Genomic DNA, 12,711 nt, shown 5'->3' with positions numbered 1-12,711 from the left:
GTGTACGTCAGATTTAGAGTGCAGCCTGGATCAAGGTTCTTTTGGCAATCCAGAGAAACATCAAACACTCTTGACGTGGCACGGAGCTCCATTAACGGCTCATTCTGGCTTACAAAGCTGACCTTGGGGATACACACACACACTTTCTTTCGTCCCCTTTCTCTCTCTCTTTCACACACACATGCATTGCAACACCCTGCTGAAATAACATACCTATGTTTGACATGGTTCTATATGTTCTTCTTTTCCATTTCCTTTTATGTGTGAGTGTCTGTGTACGTGAGTGAGAAAAAGATAGAGAGCGATAGATAGATAGATAGTGAAAGAGAGAGAGAGAGAGAGATAATGACTGTTTTAGGTTGCATTCTAATCAAGTCTGACACCATGGCACGCTCTATAGCAATGACATGACATGTTAAAACAGCTGTATAAAACCACACATACACATGTCATCTAGAGTGGCCTTGTTGTCATGCACACACTTGTCCCTGTTTCTTTCTCCCAGTTTTTTTTGTCATTCGCTTTTAAATAAAAGATTTTAATAGCATCCAAGCAGAAAAGCAGCCTGTATGCGTGTGTACGTGTGTGTGTGCATGTGTGTGAAATCTGATCTGCATTTCAGAGGCGATTCACAATGACAAATGACAAAAGTTTTTAACAAAGCAGCTTCTTTTTCACTGGAGAAAGCAGCCATTAGTGTGAATCTAGGCATGCAGACGGGACCTGAACACAGGCACATACACACCCTCGAGGCTAGATGTACATACATTATCAGGACGATGAAACCGTAAAAAATACGCCGGCGTCTGAAATTAACATTCAGTTCACTAAGGCTGTAGCTCATGATGCAAACTGTGCTCTCTGCACGGGGTGCAAATTGCTGTAAAATCACTAAAGAGGCTCTAAAGAGGAAAGGAAAGTTCAGTAATAAAGACAACGCGTTAACGAACAAAGTATTTCTTAAACGAAATCTCTCGTGTCAGAATAAGCAACTGGAAAGTGTGGTAAGGCGTTTGACGTGATGTTTGATTACTTAATGGTTGGAATGAAAATGCTGCCGGCGACAGAATATTCTTCATGGAAATGTGTACATTAAAGCTATATTCATTTTTCTTGTGCTTGACTTCGGCTTATGCGCGCAGCAGTGTGACAAAAATCTTGTTCGGCGTACGGAATTCGTTTGTTAGATGTCAGCAAAATTGATGGATGTGCTTGGGCTGTCTGACTAGGGTTGCTCGATGCCCCACTAAAGCATTTATAATAACGCACTATTAAAACACAAAGTTTCCTCATAGTGATTTCACCCAGGTTCTAGGATAGTAATTTATTATTACAGGTTTTGTTATAGTAGCTATACAATATACATTGCCGATACATCTCCAAACACTCATGGTGCTCATTTTCACCTTGTTTAGGAATCACACAAAAAGCTAACCTGAAATCTAGCCTGTTGAATTGAACAGCTAATCTGCTGCTCTTCCAAACCTCTTCACTACACTTTCAACTAGATTTTTTTTTTTCAGTGAGGTGAGATGCATGCCGTCAAATACACAAAGCTTAAATTGTGTGTTTAGGCATTTACAGCATTTTTTATTTTTTTTTGCATATTAGGGACACAATGCACCTTAGGTGTTTTTTAATACACACATAAGCAGTTTACATCTACAAAGCTGGTGGATGATCTGATTTTTACCACATGTATAAGGACAAAGGAGTGAAAGAGAGCTGGCTTAGTGTGGTTTAGAGGGACATGTCTTCTAAACATGTCAATCTCAGTAAACAAGATGCATTCAACAGTATGTGACCATCAGGCGCAGTGAAGAAGGTACATCCTATGTGTCTGTAAGTCCCAGTGAACAAGGGGCATTCTATGTGCCCATCAGTTTAGGTAAATAAGGTGCACACTATGTGCCCGTTAGTCTAAGTGAAGAGGGTGCACCCTATGTGCCTCTCAGTCTTAGTCAAGAGGGTGCATCCCATGTCAGTCTTAGTCAAGAGGGTGCATCCCATGTCAGTCTTAGTCAAGAGGGTGCATCCCATGTCAGTCTTAGTCAAGAGTGTGCATCTTATGTGCCCGTTAGTCCCAGTATACAGTATGCATCCTATATGCCCGTCAGCACAAGGTACAGTATGTGCTGGTCAGTCGCAGTGAAGAGGGTGCACACTACGTGCCTGCTAGTGTAAGTAAAGAAGTCGCATCCTATATTCCTCTAGTCTCAGTGAAAAAGGTGCACACTATGTGCCTGCCAGTCTCAGTAAACAATGTGCATCCTATGTGCCTGTCAGTATCAGTGAAGAAGGTGCATCCTATGGTGTGAAGGTGTGGACTCATTCACATTGGCTGTGTTAAATACATCTTACAAAGGTCAAACAGTTGAACATGTGTCAAGATCTGCATATTATTCTTTTAATCCTGATTTTAGAAAATGTTCCCATAGCTCTGTCAATCATACAGAGTACAAAAAACAAAGGCAAATCTATTAAGTCCACCAGATAAAGGTCAGCGCTGTTTGCTTTAAAGAAACTGCGGCATCAGATGCTTCAGATTGCGTCTGACAGGAAGGTGTTACATATGCTGTCTAAGGTTGTCTCCTTACACATCAGATTTCTGCCATGGCATGAGATCCAAAGGTCTGAGCACACTATCAAGATGTGTATTTCTACCAACAATCTTCCATCGCTCCAAGTCCATGCAGTGTTTTTTTAATAAAAGGAACCAGTGTGGAAGCTTAAACATGCAGAAGAAATGCACTAACAAATAAGCACGCTATGTTGGTTTATATCAAGGCGAATATATATTTTTTAACATCAGATACCAAATCAACTATTTATATTAATACTAAATCCATCAGGATCTCCATTTAGTGTTAGCGTTAGAATACAATAAGACGCTCACATGTCTTAACAAGGTGTAACTGGCACACAAATCCTATGAATTCTGTTTATGAGAGATTTTGTTTTAATGAAATTAGGCTAGCTCAGGCAGAGCTTCACACATTATCAGCTTGGCGTTTTTATACAGTGGGTGTGTGTCAGGAGATTATCTGTAGAAAGAGGAACAAAAAAATATAATGAGCTCTGTGTTTCTGAGCGTGAGTGTGAGAAATCAAGGTTGAGTCCTGAATTTCGCTCTATATATGTACGTTTCTCTGGTTTTCATCTTGTTTGTTGATTGTTTTTACTTCCCTGCATGCAGCACAATAATCTCTGTATAATAATGTAATAATACTATAATAATAATTCTTTCCTCCTCCTTTCTGTCATTCTCTTCCTCCCTCTGTCGCATTGTCCTCTCCCTCTCCTTCTTTACGTCCCTCTTTCTATTTTTCTCGCCCTTTTGTCATCGCTATCTATTTTTATTTTAAATGTGCTCTAGTGTTGTTGCTGTTTTAAATGAGCTGCCACAGTAACAATGAATAATACCTGGCACTGACAATAAAGCTATAATGACAAAATATAATGTCACGAATAGGTGGAATAAAATGGAAATAACACTAAATATTATCTAATAACGTAGTTACAAGGCATATGATCATGAACGAGAAAAAATAACTATAAATAATACACAAATATACAGTAGATTTTAATACAACAACAACACGAAGACGTACATATACTGTAAAATCAATTAGTACATTATTTTGTAATTCTATCTATTGATTGTATATGGGGTTTAATGCAAACATGATAAACACTATTTTTGGAATTGCACTCAATCTTTTTAGATTTATTATTTATTATCTTTCCTATTATACACACAAATCATCTATAACCAAACTTTAAGAACTAAATTCTTTATAAGTGACTCTTTTAGAAGCTTTGAGTCTAAATATTTTTGGCAAAACTCGAAAATGAACATTTGCATTTCATAGCAAAATGCAGTACATCAAAAAAAAAAAAAAAAGAAGAAGAAAAAAGTCAATGACATAATTTCTTTCTGTAAAACAAAGCCTCCAGCTGGGTAAATTAATCTGCTGCTGTGAATGCTGAATTAAATGAGTTTGAATAGACTTTTTGGAGAACGCTAAAGCCAAGAAAAAGAAAATTCACAGTCTCTTGATTCATGCTGCAGTTTCCCCAGCACTCGTGGACGACTTTAATAAGCTGCTGTCATTAATTACTGAAAAACTGATAGGGGGTGAAGCCAGTGATGCTGCTAACTGAACTTCTGGTATAACATGAGGTGTTCAAGTCAAACCGGGACTTTCAATGGTGCAGTATAACGGAACACGGTTATGATTATCTAGAACATAGAATGTTTTCTCAGTATGCTGGAGCCATGCTCTGACTGCCTGCTTCACATCTAAAACGCTGGCCTTCCAGGAACTCCAATAATGGACCAAACTTGTGAAGATTGCTTGGAGCGAGGTCAGGACTATAAGGCTGATGTGGCTGTTACAGTAATGTGCAAGTGGTGCTCGTGAATGATTGTGTGTACAGATTCCACAGACAGATGCGTCTCTTCTGCAAATTGGTGACAATTATCTGTTGATTTTCAAGGATCAGGCATTCCGAGTCCTTGTTTGGCTTGAACAACCCTTATATTTTTAAAGTTCCTGATTGAAAAGGTTTTATATGTCTAATAAAACTCAACACCTTTTTTCGCCTCGAATCTAATTTGCTGCCACTACTTTCAAAGCATTTTTGCAAAATGTTTGCAGAGTTTGCAATATACAGTATACTGTATGAAACATTAACCAACATATTATAGGCACTGAGTTGCATATGTACAGTGCCACAAACACAATTGCAGCCTAATTGATCAATTTTCACAAAACTGTTGGATGTCGATTTAAAGTGCTTTGCTAAATAATACACACATTTGCACTGATAGAACCACAACAAGCCTTCTGACGGGTTGTAATGCTTTTTACATCTTTTGAAAAAAGCAGTGATTATTACTTTACCAATGCATGATGTTTTTGCTCTGCTCATTTGTGTGTTTTTATACTTTAAGACAATCATCTAATCGTCTACCTGCACTTAAATCATTTAAGCTCTCACTCCTTAAATTAGATTGGTTCCTTTCTCTGAAAGCTTGTGAAATGCAAATGCACCACCAAATGCAAGAATGTGATCTGCTAATTAGATTGCAGAGGATCTCACACCCACACACACGTACACACACACACACACACACCCTGACAAATCCAGACACCGCTAACATGGTACGTGCAGGCTTATAAGCTGGCTGGATGTGTGTGTGTGCACGCGTGTGTGTGTGTTAGGGAGGGAGAGGGTTGTGTTTCGGTGCACTGCATTTCATTAAGACAATCCATTTCCATCCCTATAAACTGCGCTTTGATGCACTGAGACACTTTAGATCAGCCCTGTCTCAAACACCTCATACCTCACCATGTGCCCATGTGCTGGACTTTATTAGATCCTCAGGAAACCAAATAATGTCACACACACACACACACACACACACATTAAGGGGTTAGGAGTGCACTAATGTATTTATACTGACACAGTTAGCTCCTTTATCCATTTAAGTCTGCTGTAAGGAATTAATCTTTGCCTAGACCATATTGGTACTGATGGAATCAGAAACCCAAGAGAGATACATTACACATTCATATATATGTGTGTGTGGTTCCCTGGAGTACAAGGCTTTTACAAAGGCCAGGTTGGACTCAGATGTTCATCATTCATCCCTCATCCAAAACAGACTTGGGGTTTACTGTCTGATTTTTCAGCTACTACACATCTAAACATGGTAACAAATATGGGCTTATACTCGTATTTCAGGATTTCGTCTGGTTTGTTTGTTTCGTCTCTTGCCGTAGAATTATGAGATTTCATTATTTATGCTTTTCTATGTAGTGCATTTCTCCCATCATTTTATGTAAAGCATCTGAAAATCTGCTTCTTCTTCTTTTTCGTCTTGTTCCTTTTAGTAGTAGGTGGTACGGTGGCTTAGAGGTTAGCACTGTTGCCCTCCACCTGCAGGGTAGGGGTTCCATTCCTGTCTCAGGGTCTGTGTGCATGGAGTTTGTATGTTCTCCCAGTGCTTGGTGGGTTTCCTCCGAGTACTTCGGTTCCCTCCCACAGTAGAAAGACATGCAGATTAGGCTAATTGATGTCCCTAAATTGCCCATAGTGTGTGAATATTGACCAGTGTCATAAGAATGGGAATAGATACAACGATCATCATTGGCCTCCTCGGGCCCTAGTTGGACTACAGAGCTTCCTAGATGGATGGAGATGGACGAGTAGTAATAATCGTACTGCTAGTACTGTAGTAGTAGTTATAGTTACTAGTGATCACAGGAACCATTATCACTATTTTAATAATATTTTTGTTAACAGTCTTGATGTATTTCTGCTATTATTGTGTATGCTGAGAGAGAGAGAGAAAGAAAGAGGGAGAGAGAAGTCCTTCGCTATGATCCCACATTATTTCACCAGACACTGTGGACTTTTTGATGAATTATTAATATATAACAATGTAAGGCGCTATAAAAGCTGCTGTGTTGACGTGTGCATGCTGATTCAGACGTGTTCCAATGTTCACAGGTCAGGGACGCGATAACACAACACAAGCTGCCATGGTCTTTATTATAGTTACAATGACCTGACGCAAAACTATCAGTTGATGTTTTTATTACTCGAGCTGCTCTAAGGATGAGCTGTGGAATGCATCTTTAGCTTTTTCTTTCCCAAAGGCTAGCATCCTAAATGACTAGCTTCTGCTTCGCGTAATAATGTCACAGATTTCATTAGCATTCTAATTTGAGACTCTTTGCAATTTAGCAGCTTTAGATCACCATAAAATGAGGCAGAATGCATTGGCCTGAACATGAAAATGAGAGCTTAAGCAGAATTACTAGCTCACATTTATGCAAAGTTCTTTGGAAAAAACAGTTGTTGAGGGGAAAAAAAGGGTTAGCATATAAAATTCCTAATGTGTGCTAATGATGTTGCTTTTGATATTTTCATTTTCATTCGTCTAAGTGCTGTTTAGCGAAAGGATTTTTTTTTTTTTTACTGCAAACAGTACAGGAAGAAATCAAACGTAATGTAAAAATCTATATATTTTATAACATATTTCACAAACACAATTGTATGTGTCAATTGTACAATTGATTTTCCATGGGGTAAATACAGTAAGTATGCTTGAAATTATAATGTTAGATAAATTTAAATCTCTAAATGTACACAATTTCTATAACATTTAGGTCGAGATTACATTAAGAAAACGTCTAATATAAACTGTATTCTTTTTTACATGTAATTGATTTCTGAATGTAAAAAAATAATCTGTTCATATTAAAGACGTGTGAGACTGAGCACGACAAACAGTTTTAAAAGCTACAGACATAATATTAATTTATAATAATGCTCACAGGATTTGGAGGTGATTTACATTTTTTTTTTGTAAAATATTAAAAATTAACTGACTGTCCAGAGTGGACATTTGGTATAAAAGCGTTCATTAAATACAAATACGTCATTGTGCATAATACTAATTATTTACATAATTTGTACCAAACTTCAACAAAACCTTTACAAATCTACCACCCCAAAAATTGAAATGCACTCAAGTAAAGACAACTACTGTACTCATTACATCATCCTTCATCTATACTGCTGATATCTTGGGTAGGGTTGCAGGGGTTCTGGAGCCTATCCCAGGGAACTTAGTGCACAAGGCGGGCTAGACTGGATGTGATCTCATTGCGGAGTACAATTATACACACTCTCACACACGCAATCACTCACCAATCTGAAAACATGAATCAGCCAACAGTGTATGTCTTTGGAACGTAGGAGGAAACTGAATGAGCAGGAGGAAACCCGAAAAGCATGGGGGGAACACAGATTTAAGCAAGTCTCAAGCCAGGAGACAGTGCTAACACTCTAATTGCTGACGTGAAGTCTACAAAAGCTAGCCTTTCTAGGCAAGATTTGAGATAGTTTTACTTGCTAAGATGTCATGTACTTCACATTTCCATACTGCTATATGTTCCATCACCTCTTACCATGTATCATATTATTACATGCAATATATATATACTGTACATTATGTTTATGGTTATGCCATTATGTTTCTTAGCTGCTTAAACATGCAGAAAATACACAATTTTGTGAAAATAGCCAGGCTCAGGTTCCTCCATGTGCAGCATTATTGAAATGATTACACACCGCTTTAACTGAGAAAGGCTATGCAGCTTGACCTGAGTGGGTTTATGTGTGTATATACAGTAAAGGTGCTTATTCTGGCAGTCAGATGATTATCACGTTATTATGCTGTGTGTAAACATGTAAGCTGTGCACACTCATGTTCACATTGATTGCTGAACACATTTTCATATGTGTGTGTGTCTATGGGTGTGTGTGTGGTAAATGGGTTTCTTCAGTGTCGCTGAGAGAGAACACACAGCTTAAACACAAGGGCTGTTATTTGAGTTTGTTTTGCCAGCAGCAGGAGATTGTCATTCTTTAGCACACTAACACACACACTAATGCTCTCTCCATGGAGACACACTCAACAAGACGAGCCTGCTTGTACATAGGAGACTGTCTGTGCTTCTATGCTTGTGTGTCTGTTAGAGGGTTTTCCCACATTCCTGAATTCGATCCTGAAGCGATGCGATCTGGAGATCGTAAAAAATCAAAAGACCTTCATCAGGGAAAAAAAAAACACAGCCAGTAAAAACATTTTCAAGCATACGTGAACTTTCCAAATTCCATCACCAGTTTAAAAAAGCCATTGTACCAGGGTGCAACTTGCATGATAATATTTGTGGGTGGATCGTAGTGGTAGGTGGTTCGTGGAAAAAAATGCCAAATTTCTACAATTTGCCACTGTTTGACTACAAACCTTCCTGAACTGTCACAATTTCGACTCACGCTGAGTCAAGCATTGCCCAGGACCTGCTAAGAATCGCTACTGTCCTGCTTCAAAGCGATATGAACAGCACTTTCCCCTGTACTGAACATGTGGCGACGTGGAGCAATTCTTAACCAATAAGGTGCTTTCTAACTGCATTTCATTGACAAATTGTATGGTAAGTACGGTGGAAGAACATTTTATTTCCAGCGACAATGTAGTGCACTTTACAATTTAGGATAAGTTTTTTGATGTTTGGGGCGTGACTGTTCACTCACTCCACTTCATCCTCTATACAGGGTCACGGGGCCTAGAGCCTATCCCAGGATACTTAGAGAATAAGATGGCGGATACCCTGGATGGGGTGCCAATTCATCGCAAGGCACACACACACATACACACTCACCCGCTCATTCCCACAGTACAGCCAATTATCCTAATCTGAATGTCTTTGGACTGTGGGAGGAAATTGGAGCACCGGTGGAAACCCACCAAGCATGTAACCCTGGTGCTGCAAGGCGAAAGTGCTAACTACTTCGCCACCGTGCCGCCCTGACCGTTCAGTAAGTGCTAATTTTGTACTAGGTATCCTGAGATTGATGACATGAAATATTTAAATTCATTAGGAGGAATCAAAAACAGTAGAATCCAAGTCATTGTTAACAGGAGAGGTGATGGAGCATGAATGAAAATCTCTGGAAATGGCTTGACTTTGTTCGTTTTTTTCTGAAATGTTCCCAAGATCGTGTTCAATTTCCCATGCTTCCCTCTCTCATTGTTCCTGAGTCCTTCCTCATTCCTTATATGGCAGTACTTCCTATGATTCATGGCCCTGGATTTCAATATAACGTGTATGGGGTCGCTCATGCTCTTTGTGTAGTATCACATAGATGTGACACGTATGTTCTTCGTTTTCAGTCAGGAAATGGTTTATGATGTATATACCTCTTTGTCCTGTGTATAAGAGAACATTCCAGAAAACATTTAGACACTCCATCAAATGTGTGTCTGTGTGTGTATGAATCTCTCCCGATTGAAACCTTACGCCGTAATCGCGTAATCGCCGTACGTGTTGAAGGATAAAGTACAGATCTCATTCAATTTAAGCCTAGTAATTTGGAGCCTCCTTTGTTACCTAACATTTTATTTAGTCCATAACCGAAAACATGTAAAGTAGTGAGTCTTGACAAATCATAGGCAGATCGCGAAAAACTGTAGCAGTTGTAGACAAGTCTTAACAAATCACAGCAAAAGTAAAATGTTGTTCATAGACCTTTCGTGATGGTTGTGCATCAGCCTAGCACAATTTGTGGTGGGGTCAAAAGTACATGGTAAGTGATTCGTGAGTACATTCCACAGGATGTCAGAGTTAACCAAGAACCGTCAGGAATTTCAATTTGGGATAATTCAACATGCTCGGACAAACAGTTTTGGAATGTGGGAAAGCCCTCCTTGTTTGAACTGTGTGTCTGTGTGTGTTTGTGTGTGTGTGACTGGCAGTTTAAGATACTTACTGTCTCCCTGTATATGTGCAGCGAGTCCGAGCAGCAGCAGCAGCAGCAGGAGGCCGGCCGCGCTGTGGAAAGGAGACGACCGTGTGTGATGTGGCACCATGACCTGAGCTCACACTCCACACACCTCGGCTCCTAGCGGCTCACCCCAGCATCGATGCACACCTGCGAGTTGGAGGCATAAACACCCATCAGTGATACACACATTAAACGATCGTGATACAGTTTCCAGTTTTGACATACAGTACATAATAACGGCTAAACAGATGCTCCTTCCCCAGTCTCTCCTAACATAACTAAACATTTCAGCTTTACCTCTGAGTGTAACAAAGCACTGACACTGGAAACTCCTTCCCCCTCATCAGTGAACAAACAAACTAATAAATAAATAAATAAAAGTTTATGTCTTAGTAATCCTTGTGCAAGCTGTTAAAATATAAAATAATAAATATCTGAGCAAACTTAAATGGTATTTTTACTAATCCATACCTTTCAACCATATGGCAACCATATTGCTTTTGCACGGTAGCCTTTCAAAACATTTTCGAAATCCTGCTCATTGACAATCCTGAATACTTCAATTTGCTATTCCTATTTACTGGCCTGTTAAACACCATATGACATCACTCAAGCTCACGCAAATGACAAACCTTGGACTGAATGATGTCACCGTGCTAATTAAATGAAGTGCTTTAGGTTTACGCATTAGCTTAGTCATTTGGCTCTGCGGTGACTCTCGTGGGTGTTTCTAACACCGCTGGCATTGTCTTTAGGGACCTCCTTGTACTAATTGGGTGTTTTCTGAAGGTTATGACCTCTGCTTGACCCCTGCCGCTTTGTCTCGGGCACTGTGAATGATTACAATGTCTCGCATGCCTGTTAACCAAGAGAGGTAATCAAGATAAGTGCAAAACTCTAACCTTTTATTGAATTAGCCATTTAGGAGCAGACAGATGCCGCTTTACACAATAACTCAGACAAAAGCCAATGAAGATTAGCAGCAGCTTGTGGCACAGTGATGGATCTGTATAATATTTACAACGCATCTGTACTGATTCTGAGTTATTTGAAGTATTAGCAGAGTCTAAAATCAGACTGAATGGAAAGAGAACACTGCTCTCGATCCTTCCGTATCACTGCTGCATGGGCCATGTGCCCTATAGTGGCAATTTCAGCTCGATTTTTTTATTACTTTTATTCACAAGTCATGTGATGATATACTGCAATGGTCCACACGCTCGTTATCATAATCATCGGTCATTCGATCTGAAGGAATAGAAACTCTTTTCAGTCTGTATACAGCAGCCTTTGAAGATTATTATAAAATGATTGTATGAGGGATTCGCTTGCAGAGAAACATTCCTTAAAGTGCGATTGAAGTTATAATAGCATGTTTTATTAACATTTTTCATTTTACTTTATTTGTAGCTCTGCTTTCAATTTCACACCATCATACCACGGTGGGGACATTAGAGACATTAGAGTGTTAGAATGGAACCTCACTCTTACATCAGGTCTTTCTCCTTTTTTCAACTGCCAAAAAGGACATGCATAATACTCCCTCGCTGAATGTGTTACCTGGTTTGACTCAATGTACTCTTGATGTACTGCACATCAATGCACTGTACTCTTACACTTGATGTAAGTCCAAAATTACTTCATCCACACCAGACGCAGTTTGTGTACATGTCTAAGACATTTTAAAGCTATTTCTTTAAATTAATTTTATTGAATTCAGTCTCGACATTTGTTTCTAACAACACTTAATGTGTACATTATAAGGTGACATCATATTGCCTCATTGTAGATAACAGAAGCGAGTCAAGTGCATGAAGTTATCAAGTACATAAAGGCTCCATGTCTTTTTCCTAATTTTTAGATACTGGTTGCAATCAAAATATTAAATGAATAAAAATCTCATCCACAAATCTGACACAGGATCACAAGACTTGGGTTTAGATGAGATTGATGGGTTATACATTTTAAACACTGAAATTGTAATGATTCAGTGATTGTATCTGGTCAGAATATTACTCAAATGCCCAATCTTTCATTTAATTTCCATCCATTCATCTTGGAACCTCTGTAGTCCAACCAGGGACTGTAGAGGCCAATGGTGACCATTTTATTTATTCCTATTTGTACAACTGTGGAGGGATCTACAGTCAACATTCACGCGCACGTTTACACACTACGGGCAATTTGGGAATGGAAATTAGCCTAACCTGCATGATCTGCATTGACTGTGGGAGAAAACCGGAGAAACTGGAGGAAACCAACCAAGCACGGGAAGAACATGGAAACTCCATACACATCAAACCCAGGCCCTGGAGGTGCAGTGCTATAGCCACTAATATAAGCCAC

The 12,711-nt window shown here is 39.2% G+C and overlaps 1 protein-coding gene across 4 annotated transcripts in view; it reads right to left on the bottom strand.

Annotated features, from left to right (window-relative positions):
- Positions 1-12,711, bottom strand: part of ptprfa (protein tyrosine phosphatase receptor type Fa) — a 244,962-nt gene that overhangs the window by 134,488 nt on the left and 97,763 nt on the right. For all 4 annotated transcript variants that reach the window (XM_053499332.1, XM_053499336.1, XM_053499333.1 and 1 more), the window contains exon 2: positions 10,351-10,512. In XM_053499332.1, the coding sequence (XP_053355307.1) occupies positions 10,351-10,450 (100 nt within the window). In that variant the 5' untranslated portion in view covers positions 10,451-10,512. The remainder of the gene's footprint in view (positions 1-10,350; positions 10,513-12,711) is intronic.

This window comes from Clarias gariepinus, chromosome 6 (assembly GCF_024256425.1).
Source record: "Clarias gariepinus isolate MV-2021 ecotype Netherlands chromosome 6, CGAR_prim_01v2, whole genome shotgun sequence".
In the NCBI taxonomy this organism is placed as follows: domain Eukaryota; kingdom Metazoa; phylum Chordata; class Actinopteri; order Siluriformes; family Clariidae; genus Clarias; species Clarias gariepinus.
The sequence above is the reverse complement of the archived record's forward strand: the minus strand, read 5'-3'. Positions and strand labels throughout refer to the sequence as shown.